Genomic DNA, 25368 nt, shown 5'->3' with positions numbered 1-25368 from the left:
GATATGTGTTATTGTCACTCAACTAAAGCTGCAGATCTATTCAAAAAGTTATTTACAGCTTCAAAAAGTGCTATTTAAAGTTCTAGTTCTATTCAATTTCTATTCTATTCTTCTACTCAAAAAGTTATGTACAGCTTGAGGAGTATCCTTCACGAACTCACAATTGTTCAACATTTCAACAATATTCTTGGAAAGACAACAGAAAAATGCAGTAAGCAATACTGACTCAAACTGCTATGTTGGGTAAGTGTGATTTATAGACCACAGGGCATGACTGCAAACATGTAGTGTTCTATGTAAGTCCAATATTTCTTGCTGTATGCCTGCTCAACAGTATACACTAGGCTCTCTGCAGAGTTCTCCAGTTGATTTCCTTGAGCAGGCATAAATTTGACAGAGTTTAGTCATATACCTCTACAGTTGTCTCTTACATGTACATTTGAAAACAAAAAACCCCACAGTATTCATCTGTTCAATTCCTTTACCACAAAAGACAGGATTTCCTTTAGACTTCTGGCTAGTGGTGAAGAATAAAGGGGAAAATCTCTACTCAACATTACTTCTCTTTATTTTCATCCATTTTGTTTGCCAGACAGTGGAAAGACCTGAATATTTTCTGAAAGCTTGTTTAGCAGAGGACTTAGTGCCTCAGGACATGTTACCAAACACTCATCTCACAAATTTAGTGTGCGGCCACCTTCCTTATCACACCAACAGAAAGGGAATGTCCCACAGCAGGGCTGCAGCCACGGCTTCCAGACGACATTGTACAGGGAGAGCTGCTCTGGTACTGGAGTCAGTGTCCTGCAGTGCTCTTCTATGGCTCTCCCAATCCGCTCTATCACAGTGTCAAAGAGGGGCTCGGTGTCAGCTGACAGAGGTTTGGCTTCAGAAGGGTCTTGTGAGAGGTCAAACAGCAACGGAGGCTCATGATGGGTCACGTCTTCCCCAAAACACGGACAAAATCCTTTTCCATAGCAAGCCCCAGCCCCAAGTGGATGAAAGACTGGGGTCACATAATGAGCCTTCCAGATGGCTCCACCTGGCAGGAAAGATATCTTATGGCACAACTATAAGACAATGGAGGAAAATGGAAAGTATCTTCAAGGGGCATGACTATTTATTACAGATACCTCTTCCCATACACCCTGGCTCTCCCATCGCCACAAGTCAGATCCTCTTCACTGAGTACTGACTTTGATAAAAAGCACTAGAAATATGAAGACAACAACATCCATTTTCCAGTGCAGTAGTAGACAGCCTCTATTCCCACCCCACTTCCTATAATATATTTCCTTTATTACAAATCTCTCTTTGCTGTAAGACACCTCCAGCTAGCTAGAAGTACTGGTATATCATGCATAACAATTTCAAGAATCTCAGATATCAGTACAGATAAACACCTATCATATAATAAACCTGTCGATTTGCAAAGCAGCCAACAGGAGGAGAAACTGCATATTCTGCAATTAATATGGAACAAACATTTACACTTACTGTCCTTTTGGTGCCACTGCACTGCATGCAGGTAGGACCCACAATAATGAAACAGGAACTCCTGCTCTGACCTTTGAGTTCTTTCTTGCAGTAAAGGCATCAAGTTTCATCCATCAGTCACCCTAATGTAATGGGAGAAATGTACTTAGGTGGGGACGAACCTGACAGAGTGAACTGTATACTTATTACTGATTTTGCATTAGTTGCACTAGTGCTAGAGACAGAATACAGAATAATTTGTTCATAGATTTAGAGCAGCCAGAAGATTGTCAAGTTAGTATTTTAGATACCTAGATTTTAATTAATTAATTTAGTTAGTTTCAAAATAGCTGGGTCAACTCATTCCATTTAGCAATATTTAAACATCATTTAGAGTTTGGTCTACTGGAACAATATCCTCTATTCAGAAAATCAATACTGATTTCATAATTGTTTACATATAGCACATTTCAAAGGAACTTTTAGAAATCTGTTGAACAAGAATGGGTTTAATCACTTTAAGAGAAATCTGAAGTGGAATCTAAGCGTTCATAACTGAGGTCAGTCAGTACCAGAAGAGCCTCAGCCACCAATTCTTTCATGAGAGATGCCAAACCTGTTTTTGAAAGAAGTACCTGGTCTTTTGCAGGAGCAACTCCTCGGGCGACATGCATACCTGTGGACATATCTGGGGCGATTTGTTCTCTAGTTTAAAATCTTGAAGACTAGACTTGAGACTAAGGGAATATTTGTGGGATCCCCAAGGATGATAAAAAAAAAAACAACACTGTAATTATTTAGTAGTTAGGTCTCCTACCAATTTCTGTTGTTGAAAACATCTCCCCACCTGTCCTGTGGCAATATTCCTCCAGCCAGATGAACAACTGTGGGATAAATATCCATCAGACTTGTATGTTCATCGATAACTGTGCCTGCAGGTAACACTCCTGGCCATCTGAATACTCCTGGCACATGAATCCCTCCTTCTCAGCCTCCCATGCCTTTTCTCCCTGCAGTAAAATTAATCAACATATGGCAGTTCACAGGGAAACTCATGAGGAAGAACTCACAAAGGAAGTACTCACAAGACTGAAGAAATATTTGATATTCTGTTTAAAAGTACATAAGACTTAAGAGTTAGTATCCTACTTTAATAAATAGCTGATTAAAAAAATCTTATATTTGTAGCCATGGATTCCCTTCAAAATCTGTGTCCTTAACACTTACATTTCCCTATGTCTTATATATATTTTCCATTTTTGAAATTGAGATTTGGACCTGACTCTCCTGATGCTTAATGCAACATCTCTGAACATCTGAGAAGCAAAAAATCAGAACCTATGAAACCAAGTCATATACACATTACTTAAAATGGCAGGAAAACACCTTTCTCCAACTTGCTACCAGCATCAACTAACCTAATAAAACATCCTGATGCTAGATACATGTTAAGACAATATTTAACTAACTCTGAAAGCAGAAATCTGTTTTAATTAAGATATTCAATGTGTCAAAAACACTGCTTTTGCTAGATCCCATCAGGCTTATGAATCAGTCTTATTATCCATAAAAAGATGTAATTTATCACCAAAGACAGGAAATATGGAGTGAGATAGAAGATCTGTGTACTAGTTGAAAGCCCTTCTCTTTTGTAAGAGCCAAAAACTCCACTGCTCAGCAGCAAAGCATCCATCACATGGGAGCCAAAATTTCATATCTTTGACCTTGTCTGTGTCCTGTGGAGAGGCTCAAGAAGGTTTTGAATTGGAAAAAACCTGTTTTGTGAAAATAAACACATCAGACGTTTGGACAAGAAGTAGATGATTCATTGCTGGTAACAGAGCCTACACTCTGAGCCTTCCTTCCCCCAGCACACACTCTCACCTGTTAATGACAGGACACAGGATGAGGTGATCTGATTACACAGGACTGCTGGGGTAGGTGGGAGAATATGCAATGAAAGCATATCCTTTTGGCTTGAAAATGCTACCGCACTGCTGAGCAGGTTGAAGCATAATTCACAGCACAAAGATTAGGAGGTAGAGACTGAGGTCTTTGTAGACCACTGAAGTCATTAAGATCTTATGCTAATCACCGATTCTACATAGAGTATAAAAGCACACAGGGACTACACGGTTGCTGCAAGTCACAGCACAATGTGCCTTTACCTTCTTTCATAACAATTAGGTGAGTAGCAATGATTTCTGGAAGCTAATGAGAAAAGAAACAAGTAAATCAGGAACAGTCCTATCAGAGGTGGCAAGGGGGAGAGGAGAGAGATGATGGGAACTATCATATTTTTTTTTCCAGTGACTTTCATTTGAGAACACCAAATAGTTTACATGTATCAAACTATACAATCCCTTTATCAAGATGTGTAATAACGCTTGAACTTTACTTAAAGAAAAGGTAACTTTAACATTAAATTACCTCTGAATGTCACCTGTATTTCAAGCTAGAAAACAATATAACTCACTCCAGCCTTGACAGCTTCAGACAAGCAAATTCATTGTTTCTGTTTCTAACCTAGATGTAAGTCCATAATGAATTTTCTGCCTTTATAAATACCATTCCAGCCACCTAGCTGGGCAGAGCCATCCTGAGCTTCCAAGTGTCCTCCATGATCAGAGGCAAAGTATGTGAACGTTATGATTTTCCAAACCTTCCTTGTCAAGTGAATCCAGAATTTTGCCTTAAATTTAAGAAGAGAGACACCAAGTTTCCTGTTAAGCAATTAGAAAGAACACCCCACATTTACAATGTCTCAATAATGATCTTTTGCAATGCACTATGAGAAGTGTTTAACAGCTTAAATTGCTGTGGATATTTGGATTTTATTAGTTCTCCTGCTTTAAAATACACAGGCATATGTATCTGAAACAAATCCTTCATCAAAATACTTACCCACCATCCAGTCCATTTCTTCTACATAGTCTCCATATAAACCATGATGGCTTTTCCCAAGAAATTTTGCTGTGGTGAAGAGAGGTCTGCGAATGTGTAGAAATGAAATAAAGAGAAGGAATGGTCCATACCTGTTTCTTAAAAACAAAACAAAACAAAAAAATTTAACATAATTTCTGGTGCACATTTGTAATATTTTTTTTATATTTATTAATTCCTGTCTGAATTTAAGAAGAGATTGGACCGTGCACTTAGTCACATGGTCTGAACTTTTGGGTAGACCTGCGCGGTGTCAAGAGTTGGACTTGATGATCCTTAAGGGTCCCTTCCAACTCAGGATATTCTATGATTCTATGATTCTATGATTTTGAGTTTTCATATTCATCCATGCACAGACACAATGGGTCTATACTGTACCCAGACATAATGCACCTCATTGATCATAGTTAATTGCTTTCTTGCATAAAATGTAGGCAAGAAGGATCATTTCCAGCCAGATTATTTTCAAATTCCAATGTTTAAACAGGCATAGCATTTACACAATGCTTAAATGAATCAGTTGACTGGCTCTGATGCCTCTTTAATTAAATGCAAATGGATGCAGTCTTATGTTTGCTTTAAGATCTATATGTCTTTTCTAAGATGGCCTTTTATACTCGTCAGTACATTTGTTTTCACAGATTTTAAGAAAATAATATTTATTCTCTTTGTTTTCCAGAAAGACATTTGGCACACTGAATTGTTTATCAGCAGCTGTGCAGGCCAAAGAGGAACTTGAAGCTAGTAAATGAATGATCTTACCCAGTTTCCTTTTCAAGTGTCTGAATGACATGAAAATGGAATTTGAGTGTTTTGAGATTTTCACAAGATTTTATGCATCATGCACCTTTTATCAGTGTTTTATAAGGATTATGAGAAAAAGCAAAAATGAGGCTTGTAGAGTGAAATGTAAAAATCAGCTGGTTAATCTTGCAGTGAATTAACTGTATACAGATTACAGTGTATAGTGAGATGGTCACGTATGACTTGGTGAAAAGTCATCTCATTTGCTGTTACTTCCAAAGCAGGCAGTTGCAATTAAAATTTATGTCCTTTGGGTTTTTAAATAGGGAACTTGGATGAGAGTTTCAAAGTTATCAAGATACAGCTATAGTTATTATGGAAAAAAATAATACTATTCCAAGAGTCCAGAGTATCTTCCCACTTGCAAAATACAATCATTTACCTTTTGATAAATGACACTGCCTCTTTCAGCATGAGGGAAGCAGTCCTCTCTAATCTCATCGGCTGCTCAGTGACATCATGGTTTCTCATCAGGATACAATTCCAGCGCTGCACAAACCCATAAATAGAGTACCGTGAAATGAAGAAAAGGCAATCCACCACAGTAAAACAGGCAATTATCTTCCAGCGGATGGAAATCAAACCAGTCAGTTTTCCAGTAGTAAGAGTGATCACAGCAATGACTGTATCTGACTGTAAAGCCAAAGTTTAGCTTGAAGGGCTACATCCAGCTCTGGAGGTTTGTTTTCTTGACAATTGTTCAGAAATGTGAAAGGCATGTCATAAAAGTAGTCAAAACCATGATTGAGAGGGTGGTGACAATGATCATTGAAGGATTCACAGTTTACACCTTGATGCCACTTTCCTGAAAGTTTTAAAGCATGACAGAAATTAGAACATTAAGGTGGACAACTCAAAAGCAGCCCAAAGTAGCATTGTAACCATCTGCCTGGGGATTAGGTGAGTCACTCCCTCTTTCAATGTAGTATTAAGGTGCATAAGGATGCACAGAGAAATCAGTGCTTGATCAGGTGAATGCTGTATCATAACGTGCAATCCCCAAGTGGTCATGCAATAAACAGAGAAATCTGCAGGGTGGTCAGCTAGTGAAGTGATGAGGGTCACATAGGGATGGGATTTTAATCACCTTTTAACGAGGATCAGGGGATTACGGTACTCTAAATCAGCATCTGCTTTATTACATTCGCTTCCCAACTTTCAAATGCTTTACTTGCAACTTAATTTTAATATCATGTTAAAAATTTACTAGAAGATCCAGTAAACTTTTTGCCTACATTACCAAACATTTTGATCACCAGACTCAGGAAGATGATTTCCCAGGCATTATCCCTACTCAACATGAAAAGGAGAAAAACTATATGCCAACCTTTAACTCCATCCCTGCCCAGTCTCCCTAACAGATTAAGCAGACAAAAGCTGTTTTCTGCTTAGAAAACTGCTGGACCAAAGCGCCCTGATGTTTGCTGGGTTACAGGATTGCCAAGTAATTTATAGACTCTGCCAGGAAGACTTCACTTTATTAGTTTGTGATTCAACACAGCCGTATTTATTCCCAGAACTTGGAGGTGACTGCATTTAGCACAGCTGAACCCCTTCACTTTAAGGGACACAGTGCTTACCCTATTAATTCATGCTAAGGCAACCATTGAAGAAGTGTCTATCACTTGAACAGTAGTAAAAGCAGAATAGAAGTGAAAAGAGACACTTTGCCAGTCCATTTTTGAGTATTTGGCAAAAGAATGATGAAACTTGAAAGTGTTGAAGTCTGATCACAGACAGGAAAGTGCTCCAGAGCAGTGTTTCTCTGACATCTTTGCATCTTGGCTTCATCTGAGGGAACTGCTACAGTACCTTTATTCTTTGGGACCTCACCTGTGAGACATCACCTGCTCTCTGGGTACTAGCTTTATTTATTTCTTTCCCTATGCTCTTTGTTTTATTTGCCTCTTGACCCCTAAAGCCAGGTGAAATACTTAAAGGCTGTTTTATTTGGAACAATCTCTACGTTAACAAAACTCTCTCAGTGGACCAACCATTGAAAAGTCTTATGCCAAGTAAAATAAATTCTCACCCACTATAATTATGAGTCAGGTTTTAATCCTTCCTGTTTCCCATACCTTGTACAGGCGTTCATATTTTCTTAAAACTCTTTACACCACAGTATTTTAAGTTTTGGAAATACAAATTGTTGTTTTCTCTCCTCAGTCTTTTGGAGAGTATTCATGTGCCATTTGGAACAATTACAATCCCTAAATTCCCTTCATGTAACCAGGTCAATCTTCAGACTCATGCTGAAACATTTTCACTTACTTATCAGCCTGGTAGTATAGCCTTGTTGCTGTAGAAGCTTGGCAAAAGTTGTTTCATTTGTTGGGAGCCCTCCTGATCCAGCATTCCACTGCAGCACTCGGTACCGATTGCTGGAAGCCATCCCTGATGGAAATAGTTAGGTCAGTCCTGCCAGCCTCTTTCACTCTGCTTGCTGGGCTGCTCCTGTCAGCCCCAAATCAGGTGCTTCACCTGAAGACAGCAGAGTGCCTCACTCTGCTAAGCATATCTTGAAGGCAGTCACATCGCGTTATCAATAGTGTGCCTAAGTGCTTCAGATAGTCAAGAGTTATCCATCAAAACAAATACTGCTTGGCACCAGATTTACCATCAAGCTAAGAATTAATCAATAGTGACATTATATAGTAGGTTTTATTTTCTGCCTTTCTGAGCAGCTGTGCTAATTTAGTCTCTTTGCTCTTCGTCTAAAATGAGAGATAACAGTTGCATTTCTCTGTCTTGGGGATGTTGTGCAATGTTAAGTGATATACAGTTTACCCAACATACAGATTTTGCATGTAGGTTTCCTAAACTAAGCATATAATTTTGCTGTATGTTTCCTAGTGAAAGAAAGATATCTATAAAGTCCTCCAAAAGGTGCCTCAGGTAGGTGAAGAATGGATCCAACACTCCATTTTCACTGAGTTTTGTGACTTTCTGCATTATCTTGGCTACAAACTTTCTCACTTATCTTGGGAGCCCTGTTTCAACCCCTTACCTCTAACCATCACCATCTTGAGGAATTCCAACAGTTTGCCCCAGGTTGTGTTGTAATAAATAAATGACAGATACTGATGCTAGCATTTCTCCATACATATCTATTTTCATCACATAGTGTTCCTGAATCCTACAAAGTAAGGCTAAAAGTCTCTCAACTGGTGAGGCAGTGGTTCCCATTCAGAAGTCACATATATAAAGTTATAGCCACTGACAATGTACTTTCCAACTCAGGGTGAGGAAGTAGCTGAATTCTTCTCTGTTCCTTCTTACTGGTTATTGTAGTACCTCAGCACTGTACATAGAAATTTACAATTCAAAATAGGCCCGACCTGATCTGATGGGGTATCTGCCAGTGAGAAACGCTGCTCTGCTGGGAGTGCGGAGCGGAGCTGCGGCAATGTGCTGAGTAAGCTTCACTCCTCTTGCCAGGTGGTCAGTGTTTGGGGTCCTAAAACAGAGTTTCAATTTCAATAGAAGCAAAGTAACCTGAACCTTGTTTTAATACATTTCCAAGAAGAACTGGAGATTTTGATCTTTTTTTTTCAAAAAGTTATTTTCTGTATACAAACAGGACTAGTATAGTAGGACTATATGCAGGACTAGTATAGTAACAAAACTTGATACAGTGGGTGAATTAGGTTGTTGCCACTGGAGAATCCATTCCTGGGACATAGCCATAGAGTACATTTGACAACACTGAAAAGAAATCTGGGCATTGTTGGTAATCTTTAGTTTGAAAATAAAACTGGAAAGATTTATCTAAGGAGGGTGATATTTTTCTATTCAAATGCTTCCTGCAGGTTGCTTTTGTTAGCCCATTTGGAGCCTGAATTTCAGAGTTCATTAAACCAGAGAGTCTCCCAGAGTATTTAGAGTTATTGGAACCAATATTTTCTGTTCCATGCTTTTAAACACTGTACTTATTCTGTAATACACCGGTGCATCTTTGCATGTAACTTTACATTTAACTATTATTTTAATATTTTATATTTTAACATTTCACATGTAACTTTATGTGCTTACATTTGTATGGGAGCCTAGCTCTCCCACATAAATAGACTACAACACCACCAAAGAGGTCTCCTGATTATTTCACCACCAGCAGAAGAGGACAATGGACTTCCATAAGCCTATTCCTCTGCACAACTCCACCACCATCATCTGAGGGAGATGACACAGAGCCTGACAGCAAAGTGGCTGTACACCATTCAGATGGCATGAGTTGAGACTTGTAAGATATGCTCCTAATGCCCATTCACTTCTGCTTTGCCTTTAAGTTTTGAAATAATGTAATCACCAGTTTTGAAGGAACTTAACCATGCCATGTGTCAGCCCACATGAGTCTAGATTGGGGTGTATTGGAAGAGACAGCAAGCAAATGGACAAGGGATTCTGGAAGAACAATGGGTGGACAGAGAAAGGCTTAACTATGTACAAAATGGAAAGAAATTCATGAACAAGGATGACAGAAAACCTTATTACCAAAACAGGTGATGGGAGAGTTAGTACATTGAGGAGTGGGGGAGAAATTCTTAGAAAGAACTTAAAAAAGAATAAAATGAAAATAGGATTTTTTTTCTTTCACTATATGTTGTTTACTTAGGCCTCAATCCTATGTCCATGCATACAGCAAGGACTTAAATGCACAAATTCCTGAACTACCAGTGCTTTGGCTTAAGAATGTTTCTTATTTTATTATTAGGTTTAATTACTCAAGATATTCTATGCTATATATTATTAGGTTTAATTACTCAAGATATTCTATGCTATATATTGTATTTTTTTTAATATATATATTTTTTTACCTTATGGTATTGTTCCCATAACATCCTACATCTCCAATGCCAAGATCGTCAGCCAGAAACAAAACTATGTTGGGTTTCGTGTCCATAGCTGTAGTCAAGCCAAATGTGTTCCAGAGTAAACTTGAAGACAGTGCCAATAGTAGGCATCTCCTGAAGCACAGCAAAGTAACTTTTAACATATGGGACTTGCAAGACTGGAACAGTGCTGGTAGCTCCTCTGGCAGCAGATCTGCAATGTGATAAACAAAACAGTGGGAAACTCCATTTTCCAGCCTTACTTTCAGTGGGAAGCAGAAGGGTAGAGTTTTACTGCTTTCACTTCTTCCATCACTACCACCTAGGTCACTCAAGTCAGAGAGGCTGCAGTAGCTTTTCTACTGGCATTCCAAGACGCCAGCAACCCTATACCAGACAATTATATTTAATATCTGGCAAAAAGAGAATTTACATTTTTACACATGCATACCAGACTTACATAAATATGCCTAGAATATCTGAAGCTACAAAACCCTCCAAGTAAGTACTGCTAGATCAACAATGTCAAGATGTAGTCCTGGACTGATTTTTAACTTGCACACTGTAATTGCAATACATGCTAATTTTGATGGACACGGGCCAGCTCAGTCTCTCTTGTAAAAAGACAAAATTGTCTTTTTGTTTAAGATTCACTGAGTGTTTCTGAATAAACACGAAACCATCACCTCTAACAGGTAAGCACAACACACAGGATTTTCTGTAAACAGACAAGACTGAGCCCTCCTAGCCATAAATAAGTAACCAGCTGGTTACTACAGGAATTCAGTCTCTCAGGAGCAAAGTTCAATCACTCAGGAGCAAAGTTCTAGCCGTATTTTGTACAATCTACTACTCTTTTAAAACTGTGGTAACTGTGCTTGTGGATAGGTAGCATTACTTTACATTATAAAATAACCATGCTTAGAAATTAAAGTGATCATCTTTTAATACTTGGAAGAAGATTGCAAGAATGTTTTGTTACTGAACGCTCATAAAACTCAAAAGCAATAAAGTTGAAATTAAGAACAATATAAAACGTACACACATATAAACCTTTTCAGAACTACCTACAAAACTACCCACTAGATTCTGGAAATTATGATATTAAAGACATAGAGAACTCCATTTTGGGAGAGAGGTCTTGTTTAAAACATAAAGACATTATTCAAGATGGTAATGAAATCATTTGGCTGCTAGTATTACAAAGTGATTTTACAATGTCAGTTTAATGAATTAGGTAAGTGCAAAGCATTAGGAAAACACAGGCTGCTATTTATATATTTTTATTGACAAGACTTAATATGGATTTACACCACAGATGATCAACTATATTATCTTTACTGACAATGACCTTTCAAGCACAGGTTAGAAGCCATTGGCACAGGCGACCACATGTTGAAAAAGCTACTGAGCTGCTAAATTGTGGCTTCAGTACTCACCTTAGAACAGTCAAGGAGGAATAAAAAAAAAAGGGGGGGGGGGGAGAGGGGGATAGAGAGAGGACATCAATGACGTGATTTTTAATGGAGTTGAAATTCCTACACAGAGGCTAGGAAGGGAACAAAGACAAAGCAAAGCATAAGGAAAAATGATTAGTTTGAACTCTGGGTTGCTTGGGAAAAAAAGGTGGGCCAATCAAACAATAGAATTTTAATTCTGCCAAGTACAAACAAATACATGCAGGAGGGAGATAGAAATCTGTTCACCTGAATAGAACAGCAGCAATGGCTGCATAAGGTAGGGCTGCAATCATCTTCTTGTAGGCAGTGATCCTGAAAATAAGTGCACAAGTTGAGTATAGTCACTACTGTGATAGAGAAAAGCAAACACCACCAAAAAAAAAGAAAAAAAGAAAAAAAGAAAAAAAAAACACCTCAGTCAATATGAGACAAAAAGACAATCATGTCTTTTTACAAGAGAGTTACTGGTGAGGTGATTTAACCTCAAAGACATAGCACTGATGGGAATCACTGTTGTTTTGGTTTGGTTTTGATCAAAAGGTAAAAACATAAGGTTTGAAAACTGGAGAGGGGGCAGAAAACAATATGTAAAGAATTCAAGAGTGGGGAAAGATGTTTTATATTGAATGAGAAAAAGAGCTTAGTCAAGATCAAAACTGTAGAAAATTAGTGCATAAATTCATGGGGCCAAAACACAAGTTGTAGCTCATCAGTTTTGCTGAGACTGAGCCAGTTTTTGTAAGGAGAAGCATACAAATGCATGCCTGTTTTCTGCAAGCAAGGTAATTTATGGTTCAATCATGCCTCCAAGAAGAGTGCAATATGATCAAGACTGAGTGCCTAAAGTGGAAGAAAAAGTATTGTAGAGAAACAAGTTATGGGGCTCCACAGAAAGACAGTCAACTGAAATTTAATAGTAAACATTATCAGAGCAACAAACATATCCGTGTGCCCACAAACCAGCATCTAGTTGTTGGCATTACAGATAAACCGCATAACATATTCCCAAATAGCCAATGCCTCTACATTTTACAGGCATCTAAAAGAGCTCAATTAAAGCCAATTTTAACACTCTCGCCTAAAGGGTTCAAATAACCTGAAGAAAATGGCTCTGTACTGGAGGAAGTTTCTTCAAATTTTTCATTTTATTTTTATTTTTTATTTTTTCCTCCTTCAATTTCAATATTGTTTTTAGCTGTCACCCCAAAATACTTCCCCAATACATAACTTCTTCTAGCCCGTGTAATACCAAAATAATAAATCTATAGATTGCTTAGTCTTTGCATGGACAAAGGATAGTCTGATGGTACTAAGTTATGCTCAGCAGAAGTCTCCCAGGCAAAGAATGACTGAAAGTAATGGCAGATTCCCCAAACTCAAATAGAGCTGACAAACTGTAAGACTACTTGCTATTGGCTTGAACATAATCAGTGGTATTACTACTTAATTTCAGCTGAAAAGTTCTCAAATGGCACTGTTAACTAAAACTTTATTTCTCCATTTACAACCAGAAGTACGCACCATCAGTTATTCAGCCTAGTACCTCCACATAAAATGTCAAGGGACTCTGTAGTAAATCACACTAAACATTTCTGCAAAATGAGCCATGAGCAACAGGAAGAGGCCAGCCCAACTCTTCAGGGACATGTCTCGCTCAGTTAAACATTTTTAATTGTCTGTAAGCCTTATGTAGAAATTATTCTCTTCTCAAAGTGGTATTACACATGACTGCCCCACCACTTCTTTCTCCAAATATATCAACCAATAGTGAAGTCTTAATTGATACAATATAATTCATTCAACCTGCCAGCAATGCTGCAAAGCCTGCAGCTAAACAATCACTTTAAGAGATTTAACAAAAGAAGCTTTTTCTTGGTTTATTAAGTGGCTGAATCAGGTGGACCTAACTCAAATTGATTTGTAACAACTCCAAATAGGTTTATATAGCTTTTTCTATGCAGCTTGTCATGCAGAGCTGTTTTCTTCAGCTTTGCTTTACAGCAAGCAAGCTGCAAGCTTGAAATTGCAAGAAAATCAGCCCCTTCCCCACCCACTACAGCCTGACTCCTGGTAGTTCCCCCATCCTCTGAATATTTCACGTGTTGAATACATTCCCAGATTAGAGTCTATCCTTCTTTGAGTCTTATGGAGAAGAAAAAAGACACACCTCCACTTCAAAAACATCTGCCCATGACCAAAATACAAAATTAGCAAAGCCAGTCATGTCTCTCATATCTCCTTCATACCCAGAAGACTGGCCACACCACCACACACTCTGGGAATCCACTGGAGTTTAAAGAATCAACTCATTCTTAAAGATGCTAGGAGATGTACAGCTGTAAAATGTCAGTTACATGAAATGTCAGTCGTCAGACACAGCAAAACAATTGGTTTTATTTCTGTGTTTTGTTTTTCTACTTTGCATACTGAAAGAAATAATTTTCTCACAGAAGCGAGAAATAAATACATAAATAAAAACCCAACCAAACAACAGAACACCCTTATCCACCTATTTAAATACAACAGAAATGAATTATAAGTATTAGGACAAAGTTTTCCACATGATGTGTAGAGGTATGCTGCTGTTAGCTGAGAATAAATGCTTGTTTTCTCTCTTCTGTAAAGACACACTGCACAACAGGTTAATCACATTCAACTATATATTAGAATGCAATTAAAAATGCTAACTGCAGCATGCCCCATGGCTCCAGAAGAAGCACGTGCCACATACCATGAGCAACATGCTGTTTCACCTTGCCCTCTCTTCTTCACACAGCTTCCAGGCAAGCAGATGCTCAGGAGGGAAGTGGGCAATGAGCTGGGAGCTGGTGTGAGCACAGTCAGTACTTGCAACTGGTGAGTTTTTTTTTGTTGTTGTTGGTGGTTTTTATCATAGTTCAGATTTAATACTGCTACCATCAGTACTTGCTATCTGTCACCATGCTTATAGCACTGTATTACCACTTGGTGTTGTGCATTGCCACTAACCCAAGCTCTCCAAGCAACCAACCCATGTTTTTTAATCAAGGACGAGCCCTGATGCTGGAGGAGCTGCAAACATTGCAAGGAAGCAACCTGGAGGCAAACTGTGTTTGCTGTTCATCACTGAAAGGCCCCAGAAATTCTCCGAAGATGGTAAGGAAAGCAGAATACCTATCATTCGCCACCAAATCCTCCCCGAACTGGAGTTGGGTGTGAAGGGTTACAAAGAGAAGGAAAACAGAGACCACTAATTATGGAGCACCCTCTTGGTCCCCGCAACCCCATTTACACATTGCTTTGGCTATGGGAGTGCCGGAGAGGCCCTGCCAGGCCCGGGGAGCCCCAGCCCCAGCTTTCTGGGAAGGATGCCAGTGGCCTGCAAAGGGAGGAGGGAATATTCCACCCTGAGGGAAACACGAAGGATTTTTTATTTTTTTCTCCCTCATTAGCAGCTCAGTTTATATGCACATCATGCTCGCTCTGCTGCATGAGTTTTGCTCTCACTCTCCTCTTCCTCTTAGGTTTTCTGGTCTTTGTTTGTAATGAGAGGTTTTTAAAACACTGCTTGTACTTGTTTCACAGTTATCAGTGGGTGCTAACCTCTTTTAAAATTACAGTACAAAGCTTTTCGTCCCACCTACCACAAGGTGAGAACTTGTCTGCTCACTCCCTAAGACAAATGCTGACCAAATAGTAACTGTTTTAAAGTAATAACTCTCACAGACAATGCCAATAGAAAGAGCTTTAGTGGTAAATGAGTGGAAGATAATTAAATCACAAGCCGTGGGGCTACTGGCTGCCATGTGTTGTGTGGAGAATCACCCTACAAATGGAAGCAGGGCAGCCATGGCTAATGCAGAGGGCAAGCAAGCCAGCCCAGACAAAATCAGTCACTGCAGTGTCACGTTCATGTGTGCATACCAATGCCAGCAGCCTCAGTTATTCCTGGTTGTATCCTTCTACCTCCTCTGTCTGTGGGTTCTCTCCTTTGCCAGTGTTAATACTTTTGTGGTTGCACAGCTTGGCTTGTCATGCAACTTCAGAGGTCCATGCGAGCCCAAGACCTCTCTTTTTACAGAATGTGTGTGCTTGTGGTGGTTTAAAAACAGGGTACAAATGTCTCAGTCTATAATGCACTGAATTTGGGCTAGAGCACCTCTCCTCCAAAGACAGGCGGAGGGAGCTGGAGTTGTTCAGCCTGGAAAACTGAAGGCTTCAAGAAGACCTTATAGCAGCCTTCCAGAACCTACAGGGGGCCTACAAGAAAGCTGAGGAGGGACTCCTTGTCAGGGAGTGGAGTGATAGGACAAAGAATGATGGTTTTAAATGAAAAGAAGCTAGATTTAGATTAGATATTATGAAGAAATTCTTTACTCAGAGGGTGGTGAGGCACTGGAACAGGTTGCCCAGAAAAGCTGTGGATGCCCCATCCCTGGAAGTGTTCAAGGCCAGGCTGGATGGGGCTTTGGGCAACCTTGTCTAGTGGGGGGTGTCCCTGCCCATGGCAGGCTGGTTGGAACCAGGTGGTCTTTAAAGTCCCTTCCAACCCAAACCACTCTATGATTCTATGAGTAAATAATAACTTTTATTCAACCAGAGATAGGAAAGAGGGTAAAGGTTCTTGGTGTAGACATCTTGTTATTAACATCATAAAATGCTTAGTGGTCAAAACAAATATTAATATAAAATATCCCTGCAATGTGGAGAAAAGAAAAAAAAAGAAAACACAAAAAAAACACAACACAGACCTTGATAAGTAGTCCTTGATGAAACCAACATCTGGAAGATTCATAGTGTCCTTACTGGGTACAGTACATATGTCTTGACGAGTGCATTGGGGACTTAAATGTTTATCTGCATATTGCAATTGTAATTGCATTATTTTCTTCAAGAACCGAGAACTTCAGCCCCAAAAAGTAATTGATGGGAATAGTTGTAGCTCATGGAGTAGGGCAAAGAAAAGAGAGTGTGAAAGCAAGGAAGGAGCAGGAGCCTTCAGCACAAATAAGATTGGTTTTGGCCCCTTTACTCTATTTCAGGTCTGACCACACAATTCCTGTCTCTGAATGACAGTTCCCACCTGCAGAAATCCCATTCTCAGAAGCCAGAAATTTTCTGCCACCTAGTTTCTCCAACCGTCTGCCATAATAAGAAGGAGGGAATGGTAATATGCAATTTTTAAAAAGCCCTCCTTGTCAACAGTAACTTCAGTTTGGCCTACAGAGAAAGACTGAAAACTGGTGGCTTACTGATCATTCATTTCTCAGACATTCCAACAGAGAAGCAAGGCACCCCAGAAACAAAAGTATATTTGCAGAGAAATACACTTTAACTTTTGATAGATTATGCCGTCTCCCTCAAAATAAGAAATGAAGTCCTTTCCATTAGGAGTGGTTTTGCTGACAGTTTATGGGCTCTCATCATAACCCTGTTCCTGTGCTTTACAAATCAATAATAAGTAGTAAGTGGCAGATAACAAACCCAACAATGCAGATGCTGGTTTGCCAGCTGATACCAAGCCAGTAAGCTGTCCTAAGGCAAAAGTGAATATAATGAGGCCAATCAAATGATTATAAAACCAGAGCTTCACTCTGAACACTCTTATCAGTCATGGAGGTTAAGTCATCTGTCAGTTCTTTACTAAGTTAAAAGGCATTCCATAAGAATAACCAAACTCATAATCTGAAGGGTGATGACAGTGGTCATTGTGGATTTTACAGTAAGCACCTTGATGGTGGCTTCCTGAAAGTACATATATTTTTAAATGTTAAGAAACAATATTTAAAAATTAGGTTCCTCACTTGGAATCTGCTAGCCTTTAGCTTTTCTTTTCCTTGATAAAGTTCTATAAAAATTGGAGGCTGTCTGCATGGCCCTCTAACGTAGGTTACACACAAGAAGGTGATGCAAACCACTATCTCATACAGAATAACTCTGGTCTTTTTTGAATTCTGCCAGCTTTGAGAAATAGAAAAAATAACCTGTAGAAATCAAAGCATTACATACCACTCATTTCTTACCCTCACTGGTTAGAAAGAGATTATGAAATTTCTTGGAAAGAAGAAACTGAGGTAACTAATCTGTAAACAGTTTATTAATCTTAGCAATGATTGGAAATAAATAAATAGACTGCCTAATGGGTGTGCTGACTGTTTAAAAAATATTTTCCAAACTTGAAGAAAGTCAGCTCTGTAGCTATCTCATATGTTTGAATTTTGGAAGTATCTCAGTCTTCTCCTGAGGTTAGTGAAACTCTTCATACGAAAAAAAAGTTCTGTGAAGAATATTGAAATGTATAGACAAGAGAAGAACATTGAAGTACTGATGAGGAAACAATAATTGAAGACAAATCCTGAAAAAGGATGACAGAAGTCTTTCCTCTTTATATCATATTACTAGTAATTTACTTATGGATTAAACTTTTTTTTTTTTTTTTTGTAAAAATGCTTAGTTACAAACTCATGTTATGATGTGACACTGAATAGAAATTATGTAGCAATGTTGTATGCACTTCAGTGTTGTGGTACAGACAGATGCCATGTGATTTTTTTTTTTCATATAATTCTGATTTTAACATTTCCAGGTAATGCCATTCATTTCTTTCCCTTGAGATGCTATTTGACAGAAGCTGTCAGTCAAGCTTGAGATAATCATAGAATTATGAAGGTTGGAAAGACCTCCAAGTTCTTCTGGTTCAACCATACTCCTACCAACAATATTACCCACTAAACCATGTCCATGAGTGCAGACATTGCAGATACCAACTTGTATATTCAGGAACAAAACTCCATGGGGCGAGACAGATTCGCAGAATGTTGCATTGTGATCTCCATAGAACAGCACATCCTGAAATACTGAAAACTCTATATGATCTTGCAGGTGATTTCATGCTGAAGTAAAGTTGCACCTGAGGCCTTGCTCAGGCAGATAGTCACCAGTGTACTGGCTACACCTGAGGCCTTGCTCACATGGATAGTGACCACAATATTGGCTCAAGCTGTGTGCTGGAGAAACTGAGATCGATGTGTTGCTCAGCAGCTGAGGGCCAATGGAGCATGTGCCAAATAAAAATAAGTCAGTTAGTTCACTGTCTTACCCCTTAAATAGTGAGCAGGCCAAGAACCCTTTGAGCTTTTCTGTATGGCAGCTGGTTGCACAAGAGGATCTCACCTTGAACAAGGACACCTCTCAAGGTCATCCCTTACTCCTCACAGAGATTCCCTGTGGCAACAGATCCAGTAAGTCATTAATAGCTTGCCAAACTTTGTAAGCTTCATTAAAATTGTATCTTAGATTAATTGTGCACTTATAGTCGTTAGGCATAAACCATTTACCAAGTCTGGGACTAGAAGTAGATTCAGCCATACCTAGTCTCCTTACCTCTTTGGTTCAAGGAAGTTAGAAAGCATAGGGGTCTACCCTGAACCTCATGACTCAACAGGAGTACCCAAATGACTCTGACTTACCCTGTCCTCTATGCAGTAAATAACCAAGTGTACCTTGGCATCTCAAATCTTAAGTTGCTGTCTTATTTACAGTTAAGCTTTGTCAGATTACTACATCATATCAATAAACATATTGCTGCTCCTTTCTTAAGACAGAAGTGTATAACTTCATCTGAGACAAGAATCTGCTAGACTGAACAACAAGCCTTCCATTTTGTTCATGTGCTGTTCTGTTCTTTAAAGAAATACATTCAATACAGTATTCCTCCTGTCTGGCAGGACCCTCATCCTCCCAGCATTTTCTGTTCTTATTTCGTTGCTAAATGACCCCCAGATATAACAGGAGATTAGGAGTCACAAAGATACTGAATTTCTACATGTTCAGTGAAATTCAGAGGCTAAGTAGACAAGAGATTCAAGTTACTTCTGCCAAGAAAGGAAATAATAGACTCTTAAGTTTCAAGATCTGCTGAAGAATTTCAGAATGTTTCTCTGCACAGGTGTGAAAGTAAGGCTGTGAGTATGAATCTGATTGTAGTAGAAACCCACATGAGAACAGGACTGTGAAGTGTCCATCAAAGATCAGTCTTCCACTCAACAACAGTGAGACTTAGCAAATGAGGTATTTCAAAAATCACACAAAAGGTCAAGTTGCAGAAAACCCTGGCCAGCTGCCTAGCTCTCACCAGCTGATCACAGTGGGAGTTCTCAGTATCTGAGTGGAGGAAAATCTCTATTTCACTCCTCCAAGAACTTACCGATTGAAATCATTGCAGCACCAGGCGTAAGGGATCTTCTGATAGAGGCATATGTATGTTAGTTGGTTTCCAGATCTTTCTTAGGATTTCATTTTGACAGAACAGCTTTTCTTGAAAGAAGGAATTTCAAAAAATAATATAGTTGTGAAATAAATTACTGTTTTACAGGATGAACAAAATGGGATACACACCTAACAAAAATTGTCCTGCAAACCACCCATTCTGCCTGGAATTCTGCCAGAGAGGAATGAGTGTAAGTCTGCATGGATTTATTCTTTTACCTGGAGAATAAGTGATTGCACATTTCTGAATATGAATTATCTATTACAGGAAATAATATCCACATGTATTAACACTTTTTTTTTTTTTTTTTTTTTTTTAACATGTGGGCTTCACTTGTGTCAGCAAGAAAGCAATTAATTAATGCTCTATCCCTTCATGAGTCGCCATTGAGTGTCCTGCAGAGAGAACAGGGGTGTATTGTAAGGGAGGCAGTTTCCTACAGCTAGAACACAAGCAAAAGATTCAGTAACTTATTTGTGATTTCCCAAAAACTAATCAGATACAGGGCCTGACCCTGATTTCACATTGTTCAGGGGGAAATAAATGAGGAAAGGAGAGGCAACACAGACCAAGCTGAGGATATATGGGCTATCTCTTGGTTCTTAGATATCTGTGTTCACATTTGTTGCAACAGGGAATTTTTTTTTCCATCTTGGTAGCTGTGAGGCTCCCAGAGTAGCACATCTGTCAATACCTGAACATACAGCACTCTGCAGAGCTTTGACTGAGCTGATTTTATTTGGCTGAAGAAAGTTTCTCAGGAGCTGTTTATTCAAACTATCATAAATATGCTAAAGCTGTGAGTTATGCAGTCTAGAAGGCTACTGCAACTGTCACAACACAGGGCAAAATCTTTTTTATAGGCATTCTCTATCCTTGGAGGCTACTTTTACCAATCCAAATGTGTTTTACCTAGAATACAAATCTATTTATTTATTTTATGTGACTATTTGTTTCTGGTAGCAATTTTTCAGATGCACTTTGAACAGCTTCAAAGGAGGTTTGCTCCCAGGACCAGTATCCTAGGGTTGCTTACGGCAAACCTAGTGTTACTGACAACAAACATAACCCTGAACAGTATAGAATTTGGGAGCTGTAAGTATTCACTGGTGTAGTTTCTATCTAATAATAATATACTAGTTCATACAAGACATATGATACCCTATCTTCCTTTAGTGTATAATCATGGATGATTTGACTCAGGAAGGTCAAATGTTGTGTACATGAGGACCAAACCTATTAAAGTTCTGAGGCTAGCAGAAATATTATTTATTTTATGTATGTGAGGAGTCTGACAAACTTACTTCACAAGGGAGCAAAAGAAAGTTTATCTCTCTTTCTGTCAAATTTGCTGTTATGATTATTTCTTTACTTACTGCCTGGCTTACTTTCTACTACTTAGTTGTACTACAAATTCACAGAAGCCTTACACTGACTTCCTCTGTTTTAAATGACGTATAAATAATTCCCTTGTACTCTTAAGGACACAATGATGGTAAATATGAAGAGTTCAAACATCACACCTGAGATTAAGCATTCATTACCAGTCTTCCTAAAACAACAAGAATTTCTTATTCTATTTCTAATAAGGTAGTAATAAACCAGTTTGTACTAGGCCAACTAAAGAAATTGATAACTGGTTACTGAAAATAATATATAGAGATAAAAATTACACATTCTGTGAGATTAAGCTAAAGACATAGCCAAAGGAAAAAATATCACATATGTTTATCATCTCATACGCTCAAGCCAGCATATTAGTCCAAATGTCACCCTTATTCATAGTCATTTTTCTATTTGAATAACAAAATACACTGCCTGCAGCACTGTTGTCTCTGTTCTTCCTCATGACTGCTCCTGTCTCAGTAGGATATTGTCCCTCAGGGAGGATGCACTCATTTGTAGTGAGCATGGAGCTGCCTACATTTAGCAGCTCCCAAAGGATGTGTTGAGCTCAAAGAGGCAGCTGAAATCCTGTAGGAGGGACTTCGTGGCTACTGGAGTGTCATTTTCATGGTAATGAATGCTAAAATTCCACCCAGTTCCCTTTAGAAGTCCTGAAATAACCTCTGGGGAGCTCACCATTACTACTTTGAACATATACATATTTTCAGGATATTTACTGTCTTTAGCTTGAGTTTCCAAGATCAAAATATGCCTCCAGAGGATTTGGTCCCTTCTTCACCCTGTCTGAGAATTATGCCTATCTCTCCCTGTTCCTTCTGATGGAACACTAGCAGACACTACCTGTCTGCTTTCATTAGACAAAAATAATGTATTTCTTTCTTTTTTGAAAGACACAATTAGGTTTGGATCAATAGCCTATGTGTATGGAAGACTGGGATTTGGAAAGTCATGTCATACCCTAGGACAGCTGAGATGACACTAGATACCTACTTAGATTAATTAATTTTACCCTTTACATAGGTATATTTCAAATGTAGATGTTTGTGTGAACTGTGTGTTTAAACTACCACTTTAGATGATATAGTCCACAGCAATGCAGTTTACCAAACACATATTCTTGCCTTAGGTGACTAGACAGTGCACTAGCTTGTATTTATGTACTGAAAGGGAGAGTGTGTTGAACTAGAAGGTCCCTAGTGTTGAGAATTTCTAATTTGAAGCCCATAAAACATTTAGACTCAAATAGTCATAGAATCATTGAATGGTTGGGGTTGGAAGGCACCTTAAAGATCATCTAATTCTACCACCCCTTCCATGGGCAAGGACACCTCACACTAGATCAGATTGCTTAAGGCCTCATCCAGCCTGGTCTTGAACGCTTCCAGGGATGGGGCATCCAGATCTTCCAGTGCCTCACCACCCTCAGAGTAAAGAACTTCTTCATAATATCTAATCTAAACCTACCCTCTTTTAGTTTAAAGCCATTACCCTTGTTCTGTCACTCCACTCCCTGACAAAGAGTCCCTCCCCAGCTTTCCTGCAGGCTCCCTTTAGGTACTGGAAGGCTGCTGTAAAGTATCCCTGGAGCCTTCAGTTTTCCAGGCTGAACAACTCCAACTCCCTCAGCCTGTCTTTGGAGGAGAGGTGCTCCAGCTCTTTGATCATCTTTGGGGCCCTCCTCTGGACTCATTCTAATATGTCCATGTCCTTTTATCTGCTGGGGGCCCCAGAGCTGAGCACAGTACTCCAGGTGGGGTCTCACAAGAGCAGAGGAGAGGAGGAAAATCACCTTCTTCAGCCTGCTGGCCACACTTGTAATGCAGCCCAGGATACGGTTGGCTTTCTGGGCTGCAAGCTCACATCACTGGCTCATGTTGTTCTTTCTGTCCACCAACACTCCCAGGTCCTTCTCTTCAGGGTGGCTCTCAATCCATTCTTTGCTCAGTCTTTATTTGTGCTTAGGATTGCCTCGGCCCAGATGCAGGACTTTACACTAGGCCTTGCTGAACCTCATGATGTTCACACAGGCCTACCTCTCAAGCATGTGCAGGTCCCTCTGTCTGGCATCCCTTCCTTCCAGCGTGTCAACTGTACCAAACAGCTTCTTGTCATCTGCAAACTTCAAGTGAGATTGCACTCAATTCCAATGTCCATGTTACCAACAGAGATGTTAAACAGTGTCAGTCCCAATGAATAACACCACTTTTTACTGATTTTCACTTGGACTTTGAGCCGTTGACCAGCTCTATGAGTGCAACCATCCAGCCAATTCCTTACCCACTGAGTGGTCTGCCCATCATATCCATATCTCTTCAATTTAGAGTCAAGAATATCATGGGGGACAGTATCAAACGCTTTGCACAAGTCCAGGTAGATGACCAGGTAGATGATTACTCTTCCCCTATCCACCAATGCTCTAACCCCAACACAGAAGGCCACCAGATTTGTTAGGTACGATCTACGCTTATTGAAGCCATGTTGGCTGTCACCAAGCACCTCCTTATTTTCCATCTGCCTTAGCATGGTTTCCAGGAGGATCTGCTCTGTGATCTTGCCAGGCACAGAGGTGGGACTGACTGGCCTGTAGTTCCTCAGGTCTTCATTTTTCTCCTTTTTAAATGGAGCTATTCCCTTTATACAGAGCTATATTAAACATACATGCCTTATACTGAGAGGTTCCCTACTTTACGATACTGGTACCACCGTAAAAAAATTCCAACTTCATCACAAACCCACAGCTGCCTTCGCTCCATGCATCTTTCCAAACAAATGTTAAATTACCACAGGGTGTGCTTTCCAGCATCTTGCAAGTATGAATGTTACTAAAGAACAGCTGTAGAAAACATGAAGCATCAATTTTCCCTTAATGAAATAAGCAGTTTTCTGGAGCATTATATAGCCTTCTGTAAACAGGAAGCTAAGGATGGAAGATCTACTTTTTTTTTTTTTTTTTTTTTTTTAAGAATGTCTGTCTTGATCGTCCTCTGCCTACTGGCTTTTCTCATAACTGGATTAAAAGAGCCCCAGTGGACAGAGATAATATCATACCAACCACTTTTTGTACACTTTATGAGCACTCAAAATATGTTAGAGGCATAAACTACTGTAACGTGGTCTAAACATTGATAAATCTGAACTTTCTTATATTCTGTTGCTGTCTTTATTATTTTTTTTTCTCAGTTTTTTTGGTAAATAGTAATTTTGCTGAATTTACAATACTGACAATGAATAAGAACTGTCTTAAAAGCCTGAAATTTTCAAAACATTTCACAGCCATTAATTTAAAAAAGTCACCATTTGAACATTTTATTCCCAGAATTACATATGTAAATGGGTTGCTGTCAACTCACAAATGGCCTGAGAAAAAAGCACTCAAAAGGATCAATGTGATATTAGAGGAGAATAATGAGCTTCTGCATATGGATTCTTTAAACCCCATGCTTTGCAAGAATCACTTCAAATACATTTTTTTTAAAAAAAGAAAATAGAAAAGAGAAAAAAAAGAATTTCTCTGTGTTCTGTGGATGTGCATGAAAATCATTTCATCTATGTCTGAGTTACTGAGGAATTAACATGACTGATAAAACAGTGTTGATAAAGTTATTGTAGGAAAGTCACCAACTGCCTGCTGGGGTGGTCTTTGGAGGATGGTCAATGACTGGGAAAGCCCTGTTATACCCGCTGCTTCATCTTGTCCTGGTGATATTGATTGCAATTAGATTATCGTGCATTTAGTTACACCTGTGCTGTCTTGCTGTGAAGCCCCTCTTCCTGGAGTGATTGGTAGTGCAAGTTAAAGACTACTAAATCCCAACAGAGTCAACACCAGGTGTAAGAGCGTGACTATTTGAGAGTCTATTGTCCCCCTATGCTTTATGCCAATGTACATAGGGCATCTGTAGTATGTTTCCCACACTCTCCATGATCTGCAGCATCCCTAATTATCAAGGGTCATGAAGTGGTAAAAACCTAGAAAGTTTGAGCTGTATCTTGAGTGACTGGGTGGTTCAGAATCTCCTCAGATAGTCTGTGCTTTGGTGAAAGAACAAGCAAACAGATCTCAATGGGTCCTAATAACGCTAACCTTTCTGAAAGCAGATTTTCATTAACTGTTGTGTGCTGAATGGGTTTTATGTTGCTTGTGCCATATTAACTGGTATAATCGATCATGGGCAACAGGACTATGCAAACAAGACCTGAA

General features: G+C 39.1%; 1 protein-coding gene across 1 annotated transcript; it reads right to left on the bottom strand.

The window, feature by feature from the left end:
* Positions 1-449: 449 nt before the first annotated feature.
* On the bottom strand, positions 450-23690 carry LOC118171332 (arylsulfatase D-like). Its single transcript, XM_035334397.1, is given in 12 exon segments — positions 450-1042; positions 1498-1619; positions 2324-2486; positions 4033-4123; positions 4125-4168; positions 4381-4517; positions 5606-5849; positions 5852-6028; positions 7495-7617; positions 8562-8680; positions 10038-10266; positions 23378-23690. Coding segments are annotated over 12 exon segments (2130 nt in total). The 3' UTR covers positions 450-674.
* Between the last annotated feature and the right edge of the window lie 1678 nt (positions 23691-25368).

This window comes from Oxyura jamaicensis, chromosome 1 (assembly GCF_011077185.1).
Source record: "Oxyura jamaicensis isolate SHBP4307 breed ruddy duck chromosome 1, BPBGC_Ojam_1.0, whole genome shotgun sequence".
NCBI classification, from domain to species: Eukaryota; Metazoa; Chordata; class Aves; order Anseriformes; family Anatidae; genus Oxyura; species Oxyura jamaicensis.
Note: the sequence above shows the minus strand (reverse complement) of the source record. Positions and strands in the feature narration are given on the sequence as shown.